Source organism: Mobula birostris, chromosome 3 (assembly GCF_030028105.1).
Source record: "Mobula birostris isolate sMobBir1 chromosome 3, sMobBir1.hap1, whole genome shotgun sequence".
Lineage (NCBI taxonomy): Eukaryota > Metazoa > Chordata > Chondrichthyes > Myliobatiformes > Myliobatidae > Mobula > Mobula birostris.
In genome coordinates this window covers 94,614,064-94,629,213 of record NC_092372.1, presented here as the reverse complement: position 1 = coordinate 94,629,213, position 15,150 = coordinate 94,614,064, and the positions used below count along the sequence as shown (strand labels likewise).

Here is a 15,150-nt window from a genome sequence, read left to right as displayed (position 1 = left end):
CTATTTCATTTGTGAAAAGTATTCATTTGTGCCTCTTAACTCTGGCAACCATTTTAACTTTAAATTTTATGGTTTTTTCAATGCACCTGTATGAAAAAAACAGCTTTTCCCCTTTCAAGTAACCTAATTAGAGTTCACAAAATGTCTGAATAAATGAAAATACCATGCTTTGGATGGCAGCTGTCCCAGCCATCAGCGATACTAGGAACCCATTGGACAGCCCCAATTCTTTGAAAGGAACACATTGTGACATCATTGTGGGGATGGTCATTTTATGGACAAATGGGGTTTTCATTCAAAATTACAGGGAGCCATTGATATCAACAATTCTGCTCGCCTATGTCGTTTCTCCAGAAGTGCATCTCTTCGCCCTGACCTGCATTAAATTGCATCTGCCACGTGTGTGCCTGTTTAGCCAATCTATTAGTGACATTCCGGAATGTTCCACTTCCACTGTTCTGTGACATGCACAAACTTAAGAATGAGATAGCATCACCATCATCACCATCAGGTGCCATGCCCAGTTTGAGCTTTGACTGCCATGGCCCACACTCTCCTGTTTCCGGTCAAGTGAATCAATTCATTGGTATTCATTTCCAGTTCTCTGGCTGCTGTCCCCATCATCATTTGTCTTTGTCTTCCTTTTGCTTTCTTCCCTTCAATCTTTCCCATAATTACCGTGCATTCTAACTCCTCTTTCCTAATCACATGTCCAATGAAGTTATGTTGCCTTTTCATGATCTCATAAATTATTTCTCTTTTTGTGGTTGCTCTGTTCATGACATCCTCGTTAGATATTCGTTTCGTCCATGATATTCTTTGCATCCTCCTCAAAAACCACATCTCTGCTGCTACAATTCATTTCCTCATGTTACTAGATATTGTCCAACATTCTGAGCCATATAACATAACTGGATAAACATAACATTTCAGTACTCTGAGATAGCACTGTGAGGTTAAAGAAAAATTCAAGTCTTAAGGAAACATACGTGCTTGACAATCTTAAAGATAATCATAAAAGAATTTGCATGACTCCAACTAACTCTCAATAGTTAGAATACCAGACTACTGGCTTTCAGGAAATCCTTTGTAATCCCAAACGACCCATTACTTGCATCCTCTCATTATGGGTTTTTATCTGTCTGTGTCGATGAATAGCACCGGTATTTATCAGTCTTTAGTGTCAGTCATCATGTTGCACTGGTTCTCATGACACCATTATAATTGAGGTATTATTCTGAGATTCGTTCTGAAAGAGGTGGCTGAAGAGATTGTGGAGGCATTAGTAGTGATCTTTCAAGAATCACTAGATTCTGGTATGGTTCAAGAGGACTGGAAAATTGCAAATGTCACTCAACTCTTTAAGAAGTGGAGGGAGACTAAAGAAGGAAATTAGTCTGATCAAATGATCAAATAAGCCAAAGTTAGTCTGGTTTCCTTGAGGGGAAATTTTGCCTGACAAATCTGTTAGAATTCTTTGAGGAAATAACAGACAAGATTATCAAAGTAGAGTCAGTGGATATTGTTTACTTGGTTTTTCAGAAAGCCTTTGACAAGGTGCTGCATATGAGACTGCTCAAGAAGAGCCCATGGTCTTACAGGAAAGATAACTGGCATGGATAGAAGATTGGCTGACTGGCAGCAGGCAAGCAGTGCGAGTAAAGGGGGCCTTTTCTGATTGGCTGCCAGCGACTAGTGGTGTTCCGCAGGGGTTGTTGTTGGGATCATCTTTTTTAGCATTGTATGTCTACCATTTGAAGGATGGAGTTGATGGCTTTGTAGCCAAGTTTGTGAACTATACAAAGAATGGGGTAGCTAGTGTTGAGAAAGCAGGGAGTCGGCAGAAGGACTTAGACTAATTAAGAGAAGGGGCAAAGAAGTGGCAGATGTTTTGTAAACAGGGAAAAGAGTTCAGAAATTAGAAATGCAAAGGGACTTGGGAGTCCTTGTGCAAGATTCCTTGAAGTTAACTTGCAGGTTGAGTCAGTGGTAAGGATGGCAAATGCAATGTCAACATTCATTTTGAGAGGACTAGAATATAAGAGCAAGGATGTCATTCTGAGGCTTTATGAGGCATTGGTCAGACTACACTTGGAGTCCTGCACTGTACTTGATGGAGTTTAGATCTCATTGAAACCTATCAAATATTGAACACCCTAGATAGAGTAGATGTGGAGAAGATGATTTCTATGGTGGGAGAGTCTAGAACCAGAGGACACAGCCTCTGAATAAGAGAACTTCCCTTTACAACAGGGATGAGGAGGAAATTCTTATGCCACAGGGTGGTGAATCTGTGGAATTCATTGCCACTGACAGCTGTGTCATTGGGTATATTTAAAGCAGAGATTGATAGGCTCTTGATTAGTAAGAGTGTCAAATGTATAGGGGGGAAGGCAAGAGAATGGGGTTGGGAGGGATGATGAATCAGCCGTGACTGAATGGGCCGAATGGCCTACTCCTGGTCCTATGTCTTATGGTCTTACGGTAGCCGCACAGAGCATTGCTTCAGAATTGCAATGCTTGTTCAATAGCTTGAAGAGATGTTTATTCATTTGGGTTCAAACTCTGGTTAAATTTAATATTAGCACAGAACTGGCATAGCATTTCCCAAAAGCAGAGAAATTAAAATGATATTTTAAAATAAGTTCTTGGTAATATTGAAAAATACTAAAGATTTGAAGTGTTTGAAAACAATTTTGATTACACTGCAGGAACTCAAGGTGGTCTCCTTAAGATTCCTTTCTTCAAGCCATCAGAATTTGATCTGGCCAACTTCATTCCTGAATACAATACATTCTGGAATCAATATAAATAATGTAATTGGACTGGTCACTAAACTGCACAGAGTATAAAATTAGAACTGATGACCAGATAATCTCTCAGCATGCACACATTTGCTGCCCTTGTCTGCACCTTGTTTGTGAGTTGGAAAACAAAAATGCAAATTATCACTGTTAAATCAAAAATTCCCACTCAAGGTAAAATGGTTTCAAATACCACTGCTTGTTATGGATAGTAAAAATCTTGTTTCTGAACATAAAAAATGTTTAACTATTTTCCTGTGTGCTATAATTTTAAAGCCAATTTGCTCTTTAATTTATGTTCTGAATGTAGATTGTCAGCAGATTTCAGTATTTTGTGCACTTGAGAGATGTAAAGAATTTTGTTTCCTAATGTGCACAGTCACAGTCTGTTGACAATCACAGCCTAGACAATTTCTCAAAGCAGCGTTTGGGTTCAAATTTTTTAACTTCATGATTTATGATGAGATAAAATCAGATCTGGGTACAAAGTAGTATGTCATTATTTCATGACAGAAAGTCAATATACTAAAAAAAAGAAAACATTGGGAAAATCTTTCCTGTCAACTTTCCAGTGCATTGACTTGATCAGACAGGGTATTTGTTGACAAGAGGAAAGTAAATTATCCCATCCTGGTTCTCCCATATTGAATGATCCCACCGTCTGCTGTTGCAAAAATGAAGTTAAGTGATTTCAGTTTTTTTCCCAGTTAATCTATCAAGAAGATCCTTACATATATTTAGCATGCCACGTGAAGAATTTTCTGACACAGTCTCCTGACCTTATAAGATTTATAAAGTTATGAGGGGCATAGATAGGTTAGGCAGGAACTTTTTCATAGAGCAATGAGAGAGAAGTTTAAAGGCAATCCAAGAGGTAGGTGTTTCATACAAAAAGTGGTGAATATCTGGAACAGGTAGCCAGAGGAGATGGTGGAGACCAGTACAGTCACCACATTTGAAAGGCTCTTGGGTAAGAAGTTGGGTAGGAAAGGTGTAGACAGCAGTGTGGGCAGATAGCATTAGCATAGAGAGATATCAAATGTGGACCAAAAGTGTCCATTTCTATGCCTTTCATCTCTACCGTATATTTTAAGATTTTTCATATTAGCCTGTACTAAAGCATCCACATGCCTGATTTTCATATATACTAATGACTTAGACATGGGTTATGGAGTAAAATTTCAAACATGTGAGTGATGGAAAGTTTCAAAATGTGGACTATAGTAACAGACTGCAAGAAGTTCAGTGGGCAGACAAGTGGCATTATTAACTGACACACTTTTGGCAGAAAGAATAAGGAGACAATTCTGACTAAACAGTGTAGCTTTAAAAGGTGTGCAGGAACAGAGGAACCTGAGTGCATATATTTTCCTCTACTAGCCTAAAATTTTAAATGTGGAAGAATATACCTATGACTGGAATGAAATGCAACACTGACACTTGCCCTGGGACATTACATTAGTCATTTTGTTCCTACGGCCTGAAGTTCATTTGATCCATCAGTTGGTATTGCATCTAGATGAGGTGGGAGTGCTCACTCACTGAAGCCAGGGAGAATGCAGAAGGCATTGACTGTTAAGATGGCACAATGCAAATGTGTGTTTAGTCAGTGACTGGATAAAATCCATATGATATTCCCACCACCAAACCTCTCCCCTGCATCCATTGCTACCAAATATTCATTGACCCATTGTGACCAATATTCACTTCAACAGGATTACAAGTAAGGAGATAATAAATGTAAGAGATTCTGCAGATGCTGAAAAACCAGAGCAACACACGCAAAATGCTGAAGGGGCTCTGAAGGTCAGGCAGCATCTATGGAGAGGAATGGGCAGTTGACAATTCAGGCCAAGACCCTTCATCAGGATATCAGGTCCTGATGAAGGTTCTCGGCCCGAAACGTCGACTGCTTATTCCTCTCCATAGATGCTGCCTGACCTGCTGAGTTCCTCCAGCATTTTGTGTGTGCTGCTCACTAGATAAGACTGGTTTCAGGAAAGTTTATGGTTCAAACCCAACTCTGCTGAGTTAATTGACCCCAAGTGTAGTCCGTGTCTGGGGAATGATGGAATTCCTGCCCCCAGTAAGTCCTGATGGAAAAGAATACCTGTGTGCTGCTGGCTGACAAACATTAGACTTGGCACTGAAGCCAAAAATGTTCTTTCTCTGTTACAGAAGTTAAAAAGGAGAAAATAATTTAAGAAAACTCTGTCTGAACCATCTGTATAGTTCAGTAGTCTATTGCGAGGATTTGAAAATTCTGTTGCACCCATTTCCACATAATATTTAAGATTCTGTGTTGCAATGATCCTTTTCTTCCATTTTAGGATATTCTGGCTGCTGCGAATAGACCCTCAGGCTTCCCCGCAAAGGATCTAAATTCTTCCTCCAAAGCGATGGGTGCTGATTGCACGAGCAACTGGTATGGGTTTGTAAGCTCTTTGAAAATTGTAAAATTGTTGGTCCATTGGAATCCATTCAGCAATGAAGGACTTGCTTCACTTTTCCTAAACTTCCCTTTTTCCCTACCCATTCCCTCCTCCCCTTCTGTTAAAGGGGGCTGTTTGGTTTAACATGATCGATGTTTGATGTTTTAACTATAAATTCTAATTTTTATAATAATGAGTAAAAGTTCACACATTTTAATAAGTTCAAAGTATATTTATTATCAAAGTAAAACCTTGAGATTCATCTCCTAACAGGCTGTCACAAAACAAAGTAACCCCTCCCCACCAAAAAATCATAAAACAAGACTATCAAACACCCAATATGAAGGGAGAAAAAGAAATATTGCAAGAAATTAGTGTTCTGAACTTAAGTCCTCATAGACTGTCCTGTCCACAGACAGGTGGTGCAGCACAGAGTGGAGTAACAAGCTGAACCGGCCCGACCCTCGCTTCGGTCCGCAATACCCAATCTGACCCGGTACCTATATCATCATCCAAACATTGGGTTCAATCGCTTCGATTCGCTCTGGGGCTGGTCCCTCTGCCTCAGTTTGACCTGTTGCTAACGTTTACAATTTGGCCCAGTGCCTAAATCGGGTCTACCTCGCTCTTGGCAACAGGCCCACTGCCACACCTCGGTCCCTGTCACATCGAATTGCCTCCAAGTCCAAAGGAAAATTACAGACTATTGTTTGAGATGATCGCTTACCAAAAAAGAGTGATTAACAAGTATTTAGTTGTTTTCCTTCTTTCATTAGCCACCAGTGAGATTCACCAGTGCCATCTTAAACCAGAAACAATGAGTTTGGAACCATGGATTTTGTCCCGTCACACCTTATAAAATTATTAATGAGTCTTGTCCAAGCAAAAAGAGTGGTGTTAATTCTTCAAATATAGCAGTCATAGAGCTACACAACATGGAAACAGGGCCTTTGGCACAGTTCGTCCATGCCAATGCAAGTTCCCAGCTGAGCTAGCCCCAGTTGCCTACATGTATGGCCCAAATCCCTCTATCCATGTAACTATCCAAATGGCTTTGAACATATCCTGACAATAAACATGCAAAAACAACTGCTCTGGGAGAGATATTGCATTAGGAGGAAGGGGTATGACATTTTCAGTTCATTTGGATGGTGCTCTCTTTTGATTAGAACATCAAATTACACCTTTGTGTTCTCACCACCAACAACGATGAGGCGGTCAACAGAGAGGAGGTGGAAGAGCTCGAGGCCTGCCCCCAGGCAAATAACCTCTTCCTCAAAGTCAACAAGACAGAGGGGATGGTTATCAACTTCAGCAGAACACACACCCCTCTTCATATTGGCAGCACAGTGGTGGTAAGAGCGAGCAGTTTCAAACTCCTGGGAGGGCACATCTCACACAATCTCTCATGGTCCCAGAACACATCCTACGCAGTCGGGAAAGCTCACCAACTCCTCTACTTTCTGAGGAGGCTGGATTATACACGTCTATACTCATATCATTCTACAGGTGTGCAGTGGACGGCATCCTAACCCAAGCTGCAGCACCATCACTGCATGGTGTAGAAACAGCACTGCGGCAAAAAGGAAAGCTCAACAAAACTGCTCATCGCATCATCAGCACCATCAAGAGCATTAATACAGAAAAGGGTCAGGAACATCGTGACATCCAACCCACCTTACTCACGGATTGTTTGTCCCCCTCCCACAAGGGAGGAGGCTACGTAGCATCCACACCAGGACCACCAGACTCAAAAACAGTTACTTTCCCCAAGCAGTAAGGCTGATCAATACCTCCACCCCCTCCCACCACCACTAATTTACCGTTTCCTGTCAGTCACTCCTGTGCCTAGTGTCACTTTATAGACATACAATCAATCTATGTATAGAAATGATCTTATCTATTTCTATTTATTGTGCTTTCAATTATCATTATGTTTTTATGGTGATTTTGTTTGTGCTGCAGTGGATCCAGAGTAACCAATATTTTGTTCTCCTTCACATTTGTGTACTGCAAATTACAATAAACTATCTTGAATTTTGAAGGCATCTGCACTCTGCTCAGATTGTTGTCTTTTACACATCAGTTGTTTGTCTGCCCTGTTTGCGGTCTTTCATTGATTCTATTCTGGTTCTTGTATTTACTGTGAATGCCGGCAAGAAAATGAATCTCAGGGTTGTTAATGGTGACATATACTTACTTTGAACGTTGATCTGAACCATTGTGATCCAGTCCGCTGGAGACTGCAAAGCTGTTGTCCATTCACTTTACAGGAGATGCATTCCGTTTGCTGGGAGGTTATTGCAGGATTCCCCTCTGCCCCACTGCCCCTGCTGTGCAATAGCCTTTTCATTAAAAGATGTCTTCTGACAATAGAGCAGTGCATTTCCCTTGCAGAGGAGAACTTCAGGGTTCTCTTTCCAAGCAATCCTGCAGGGCTTCCTGGAGCAGAGAATAAATGGGACACTCTGAAGTAATTGAGGAATGAACGTTTGTTTTGCAGGGCTCCTGGTTCAAGAGCGCAAGTATCTAGACCACAGCAGCCTGACTACAGCTGGCAGTCTGTCCAGACAGCACCTCAAGACAGGTATGAGGAAGAGCAGTTGAAATTGCAAAGCTTCTTCGTAAAAGTTATCTCTCCGTTCGATTTTCATTTCTCCTTTTTCTTTTACTCTCTCTTAAAGCCATTATCCTTGCAGGAATGTAAAGGCATGTTTTGTTTAGTTCTTCATTTGCTCTTCATGTGCAATCTAGCCAGTGAGGCCAGTTGTACAGTCCAATTCAATAGTAACACTTACAACAATGCAGTCCTTTTCTGCTGCCCCCGGGAGTAGGTCTGGGGTATCTGGAGTGACAGAGGGCATATTGAATAGAAGTTGTGTGACTTGGGGAGGGTGGGGTGGGGTGGGGTGGGGTTTGGAGTCTACAGTATTTCCAGTGTCCATGATGTGTTGAACACAGGCATCTCCATATTGAGCGTTACTGTGAAAAGAACACTCGGCAGGAGCCAGGAGCAAATCTCAAATAACAAGGATCAGATAAATTGGGTGTTAACACAAAATGAAAATATTTTTGAGGTTGGAAAGAAATCTGGGGACTTAAAAATTGTAAGTATATAATTCCTCCAATGGAGGATAAAACTAGTTAAAGCCATAACAAAGGCCATTACAGGTTTTATCATTGAGCACTGGAGTTCAAGACCAAAGAGATTAGACTAATTCCATGCTGTGTGCATATTACAGAGCGGGGATTAAGGACTTTACAGCATAGAAAGTGTGCACAAGGATAATGGCAGGCATGGGAATGGTTTAAAAAAAGAGATGTGGAGATACAGGGCCGTTTCCAATAGAACACAGTTTAAGTGGGGACATCAAGTAAGGAAAGACTTTTGTATCTTGTATATGGAATTACTGTTCTGCTTGAGGAGCCCATGCAAAATAAATTTGTTCTCCATTATATGCGTTCAATGTGCGTTGAAGTAAGCAGAGGCAATGCATAGATGTTGCTGTATCACGTTCTGGTGTAGGCAATAGAGGGTGAGCCTTTAGAGAGTTAATTATTATTAAGATTACTTTTAGGAAAATGGGAAGATAATTATAGTAAATTAAGTTAATGTTGAGGTATGCTAAAACAGGTTAAAGAAGCAAAAGGGAGTTATTTGAGGCCATAACAAACACATTGACGATATGAGAGAGAAAGGCATAAGATTAATTTTGAATTCTGCTAGCAAAGTGCCAGCACTGATATGGTGGAAGCAAGTGACGTGTGAAAGACAGTGCAATCTCATCTGTCAGAAAGTGACATTTAACTAAATTGCATTTACATTTAAAGGTCTTTTAACAATGATGGCCGAAGCAGATTCATGGGACCACTTCTGTCCACCAGTTACGACAATGAATTGAATCCCCTTGCTGTGAACAAACTGCTTGTTCGAAATGAGAAGCAGCTGCCACTGGAGAGTTACAGGTCCAACAGCACTTCCTGTCTCAGGCAGCTGTCAAACAGGGGGCAATTCAATTATCGGCCTGCATCGGAAACCCAAGTACAAGACAAAGCAACTTCAGAACACTACAGCAAGTCCATCCCCGGTGGTCAAGAATACAAGAACCACAAACGTGCTGCCTCAGATCATCAGGCTTATAAAAGCTACCTTCCAGAAGAAACCGGGGCTCCAGCTGCATTGAAGACAAAGCCAGTCCCACCACAGAGACCTCCACCACCGAAACTGAAGTGGGTGACTTCAGTAAATGATAACTCAGCCAAAAGGGGCCCAGTTCCGACTGCTGGCTCAAATCACCACCAGCCTGAGAGGGATCGGTATCACAGCACAGGAAGTGACCTCACCTGGGGGCCTGAGCTCGCACCCGTTCGGCCATCTTCCTCTCCGTCCAGCCTGCACTCGCTCTCTTTGTCAGAGCCACGCCTCCGGTCGTTGTCGTCCTACACCGACGAGGACGACGTGTTCATCCACGATCTGGACCCCCAGCCGCTTCCACCCCCACCTCCCCCTCCACAGGATCCCAGAGCTGTCCCAGAGAACAGGGACCACGAGTTCCCACCCCCTCCTTCTCCGGTTGCTTTTAAAGATCAAAGGTCACAGGGATTATTGAACAGGAGCGATGAGCAAGCTGTGTCCAGGTGAGTAAGCTCAACCATGATTCTCTAGCCCAAGATTCACAGACCAATGAATTCCTAAATATCCCTCTAAAATATCCAATTAACAGCTTCCTGTTTATATTTGAGCCTACGTTACTTACCTTACACCTTATTTTGTTCAGTATAAATTAACAGATTACGGTGTTGTAATAGATGGGCTGTGGGTATGTTCTGTTCTAGGGGAATAACTCAGACTGAGGCTGTCGCTGCCTGCTCTGGTTAGAAATCATCTCAAGAGTCAAGAAGGAATTTGCATTTTTGCTTAGATTTGTAGCTGGTACTCACCATGGTAACAGTATCACAGACGACTGAGGAAGAGAAATAACAGACGGAGCAAGGTGGAGGGAGGGGAGTGTGAAGATGGGAGGCGGCTGCTGGTGGGGGATAAACGAACTGGATACGGAGAAGTAAAGAAGATGGGAATGGGGACCATCAGGGGAGAGGTGAACAACCCCTCGAACCAGATGCAAGTGGGAGTGGGTGGGGGAGTCTCTGTACAACCCGGATGATGGAGCCAGGAGGTGGAAAGGGATGAAGATGAGGGAAGTGGGGCTGGGAAAGGGGACCAAGATTCGAGGACCAGAGGATGAGAAGTAGAGGAAGAGGGGAGGAAAAAGGCAAAGGGCTACCCAAAATTGGGAAACTCAATATTCATGTAGACTACCCATGTGTAACATAAAGTGCTGCTCCTCCATTTTGTGTTGGGCTTCATCCTGGTTGAAGAGAAGGCCATGGACGAACAGGTCATTGTGGGAAAGTGACGTGGAGTTGAAATGGTTTGCACCTAGGAGCTCGGGATGAAGACGGCGGACATGTGAGTCTGCGCTTGATCTCACTGGTGTAGAGGTGGCCACGTTGTGAGCACCAAATGCAGTAGACGAGGTTGGAGGGGGTGCATTCTGCCTCACTGCAAGGACTGTTCAGGTCTCTGGGTGGTGATGAGGGAGGAGTTGCATCTCCTGCAAGGGCAGGGTGAAGTGCCAGGGGTCATGGCAGGGTGATCAGACCAGGAAGTCAGGGAGGGAGTGGTCCCTGTGGAAGGTGGAAAGGGACGAGAAGGAGAGGTGGTTTCTTGTTGCAACTGACAAAAATGACAAAGCATGGTATTCCGCCTGCAGAGGCTGATGGGGGGGGCGGGGGAGGTAAGATCAGAGAGCTCTTCTCACCCTCCTGTCTGAGAGGAGGCAGGGTGAGGGCAGAAGCTTGAGGAACAGAGGAGATGTAACCTCAGGCTTGCATCAGTCACGGTAGAAGGGAAGCCTTGGAAAATGCCTGGAAAAGGGGGGCATTTCAGATGCCCCTCAAAAAAAGTCTCTTTGTGAGAGCAGATGGAGTAGAGACGGAGAAAAGAATGGGCAAGATGTGGGATTTAGATAGCCATGGAAATTTAAAGGATACATTAGTGGTAGGTTTTCTATTGAGACGGAGACAGAGAGATCTAGAAAAGGAAGGAAAGAGTCAGAAATGGTTCACCTGAATTAGGGAGCAAGATGCAAGCTGGTGTGAAGGTGGTAAATTTGCTAAGTTCTGCGGGGGCATAGGAAGCAGCACCAATGCAGTCATCAGTGTAACAGAGGAAGAGCTGGAGAGTGATACCAGAAAAGGACTGGAACATGGACCGTTCCATGTAGCTGACAAAACACAGGCACAGCTGGGGATCGTACAGGTGCCCATTTCTACACCTTTGATTTTTCGAAAGTGAGAAGAGAGTCAAACGAGAAGTTACTTAAGGTGAGAACAAATTCCGATGTACATGTGCATTGTTTGTCAAAACAAATTAAACCAAAATTTACAAATGGAAGGACATTTTTTGAGTATAGCAATTAAACTACAGAAGGTAGGAGTTTAAGGAATTTGGGAATGGACTTTGTTTTCTAAAATTCTCTTTTGTTTATCTAGTTTTTATTAACTAGTTAATTTCTGCCTAGAGAGGATGTCATCTAGTTGGTAAATATGGTCTGACCAACACCTCATAACGCCTCACTATCCTTCCTTTTATATTCTACTCCTCTTGAAATGAACGCTAACATTGCTCTTTCCTCTCTTACAACTTGCTCAACCTTCCAGTTAACGTTTAGGCCAGGTGTTCCCAACCTGGGGCCAACGTACCCATCGCTTAATGGTAGGGGTCCATGGCATAAAAGAGGTTAGGAAATTACTCGCCAGGACTGCCATGCCCCTTTGCACCTTCAATTTCTAAATTCACTGCCTGTTTAGAAAATAATCGACACCTTTATTCCTTCTAAGGGCATGACTATATACTTCCTGTATTCTATCTGCCACTTCTTTGCCCACTCTCCTAATCTGTCCAATTCTTTCTGTGACATCCTTCTTCCTCAACACTCCCTGCCCCTCCACCTATCTTTGTATCATCTGCAAACTTGGACACAGAGCCATTAGCTCTATCATCCAGATCATTAACATACAATGTGAAAGGTAGCGGACTCAACAAGGACCCCTGTGGAACACCACTAGTCACCGGTGGCCAACCAGAAAAGACACCTTTATTTCCACTCATTTCTTGCTGCCAGTCAGCCAATCTTTTATCTATGCTAGTATCTTTCTTGTAATGCCATGGGCTTTTATTTTGCACTGTTTAATAGAATATCACTGCACAAATTTCATTAGAAGTAATTCCTTGTGAATTTGCCGTGGTTGCTCATGGTGAAACTGGTAGCCCGTGTTCTTAGAGACAGTGGCATCCGGTTACTGCGAGCAGTTACATGAAAACAGGTTTTTTTTTGGCTTGGCAATTTCCAAAGTAACTTTCAGGTGGTTCTTTAATTCCCATATGGAATCTTGTTATAATCAATTTGTGCTGTGTAGTACAGGTAACCTTACTTAACTCTTCAATTACACTATAATATATTCAATTCAATTATGGAACCAGGCATTTTAGCAGAACTACCTGCACTGGCGTTCCATGTATATGGAACATGTTGCTGTTTAAAAGAAGAGGAAGCCTATGGGTGGTAGGAAAGGAAACTGCTGCCAGCCCTCGCCTGTCTTTGAACAGCACCAGGAGCTCACTGGGCGACAGTCTGATCAGCAAAGTTAAAGTCCAGCACTGAAGGGCAAAGAGAGGTTGTACTGCCGGAGCCACAAGGAGGGTTTATTTATGACTTTGCTTGGGGCTGCCTCAATATTGAGGGAAAGCAGGACATGTCAGTCCACAAAGAAGAAGAGGATCTCATGGGAGCCCTTCGCAGGTTGAGGAGAGGAGAGCTTTGGCAGGCTTTGGCTCTGGTTTTGGGGAGAAATGAAGTCAAGGTGTTTTCAAAGGAGGGAATGGCTGTGTCTTTGACACTGAGGGCCACAATCACAACCCAGTTGCTGTTGATCTGCTGGGAATGAGGTGAAGGATGCAGGGATAAGTATTCCTGCAGTCACTACATTGACTTCCATTGATATTCCCAAGAAAACTCAGTATTCCTTTTGGGCCCCTACTTTCACATTTAAACTATACAGTGTACAGAAAGTAAGTAATTTAAACCATCTCTGATGGGTGCACAGAGGCAGTCGTTTGTACCTGGGGAAGTACATCATCAGTGGAGAGAGCTGGTTCAGATCAGCTATTCTACCTTCACACTACAAGGACAGGTGTGATGTGTACATATTTCAATTGTCTCTGTCATTAAAATAATTCAGTTCCTTCATACTTTTGATGGAGTTGTAAATGCTTAAAACCCAAATGTTTAAGTATTCCTTCCAATAACTAGTGCCCTAATTGAAAATAAAATCAACAGGGAATTGACAACGGTGTTGGTGTTCGCTGGGACTGTCTGGGCTACATTTCTTTATTGACTGCATGGAGATTTGGTGCCACCTTGTGTTCAGCAGAGGGATTACGATTAGTTGTCTTCCGCAGCTGAAAATGGGGGCTAACTGGCCTCGTAGTTCCGCACCACACACAAAATGCTGGAGGAACTCAGCAGGTCAGGCAGCATCTATGGAAAAGAGTAAACAATCAATGTTTCAAGCCAAGACCCTTTATCAGGACTGGCAAATGCACCCAGAAAAGAGAGTTAAAAATAGTAATTAATGAAATTTATTAATGTATTTGATGTGATCTGTTGGAGCACTAGACATACAGCTTCACAGATTGACCATTTCATCCATACCGCTCCTTCCAATATTCTCCTTGTGATTTGAAACATAATTGCCCACTTATTTTATGTGCTGTCCGATATTTGATAGCAGCTTTAGGAAAGGGTGGAAAGCAGGGCTGCATGTCTGCATTGGCACCTTGAGGGTTAAGTGAAGCAGAATGGGAGCATGAACATCAGTACCTTTGGCTGTAAATTCCATGGTGAAAGGCAGTCCAAATCCACAAAGAGGAATGCTGCCGCCTTAATAAATCCTTAAGTAATGAGAAAGCAGTGTTAGCCCCTTGAAAATGGAGGAATATATCTGATAATTTCAAAGGAGAATCAATTTCACCCTCAATTGAGTTTAAACCTAGGTAAGGTATGGAATAAACCTTTGCAGGAAAGAATGCCAAGAAGAAACCCATTTAAAAATGGTTGAAATTGAAATTAATTCTTGTTCTCATATCAGTGGAATCTATGTTCAGAAACGGAGGTACAGAATGCATCTGTGATTGCTTTGCAAGTGACTAATGATGAATTTCTACTCAGACATTAAAACCTTTTGTATAGTTAATTATACAGGGGTCGTTGTACCTGTAACTCCTATACAATGCCGGTTGGTGTAAGTTCGTAACAGAGAACTATTTTCTTTTAAGTACTTAACTCATTAGTTCTAGATTGGTTTCACTCCAGTATTGCAAATGATAAGATTGGCTATTGGTCTATTTGTCCAGGTATGGAACACTCCAGATATACATAATTCCTTCATCTATTTCAATTCTAAATACAAAGCAGTAAATGTATATCGGTTTGAGTTTTCACCATGGTGTTATATCTGTTACTTGGAGTTAGCCCCTAGTAACATGAGCAGAAAAATATTGCCTGTTAATGCCACTTGTTTTTCTCCATTGATGTTGTGATCTTAGTGAACTTGGTGTTGACAAAAATTACTCGACTAAAAGCACAATACAACCCTTGACTCTGAGATCGAGTAGCAATCTCTCATGCTGAGCAATGTTATAGCACTTTCACTAGAATGATAACACTATGGAATGCAATTAACTTCCAATTTATTCAGCCTAATAAAGTTCAGCATAATTCAAAGTACTTAGATGTGCGTAAAATGGGTGGAGATAATTCTCTGACGTGTGTTAAGATAAACAAATGCAG

The 15,150-nt window shown here is 42.2% G+C and overlaps 1 protein-coding gene across 7 annotated transcripts in view; it reads left to right on the top strand.

The window, feature by feature from the left end:
* shroom3 (shroom family member 3) overlaps positions 1–15,150 on the top strand; it is a 436,842-nt gene that overhangs the window by 412,843 nt on the left and 8,849 nt on the right. For all 7 annotated transcript variants that reach the window (XM_072253064.1, XM_072253065.1, XM_072253068.1 and 4 more), the window contains 3 exons: positions 5,135–5,229; positions 7,740–7,823; positions 9,068–9,874. In XM_072253064.1, the coding sequence (XP_072109165.1) occupies positions 5,135–5,229; positions 7,740–7,823; positions 9,068–9,874 (986 nt within the window). The remainder of the gene's footprint in view (positions 1–5,134; positions 5,230–7,739; positions 7,824–9,067; positions 9,875–15,150) is intronic.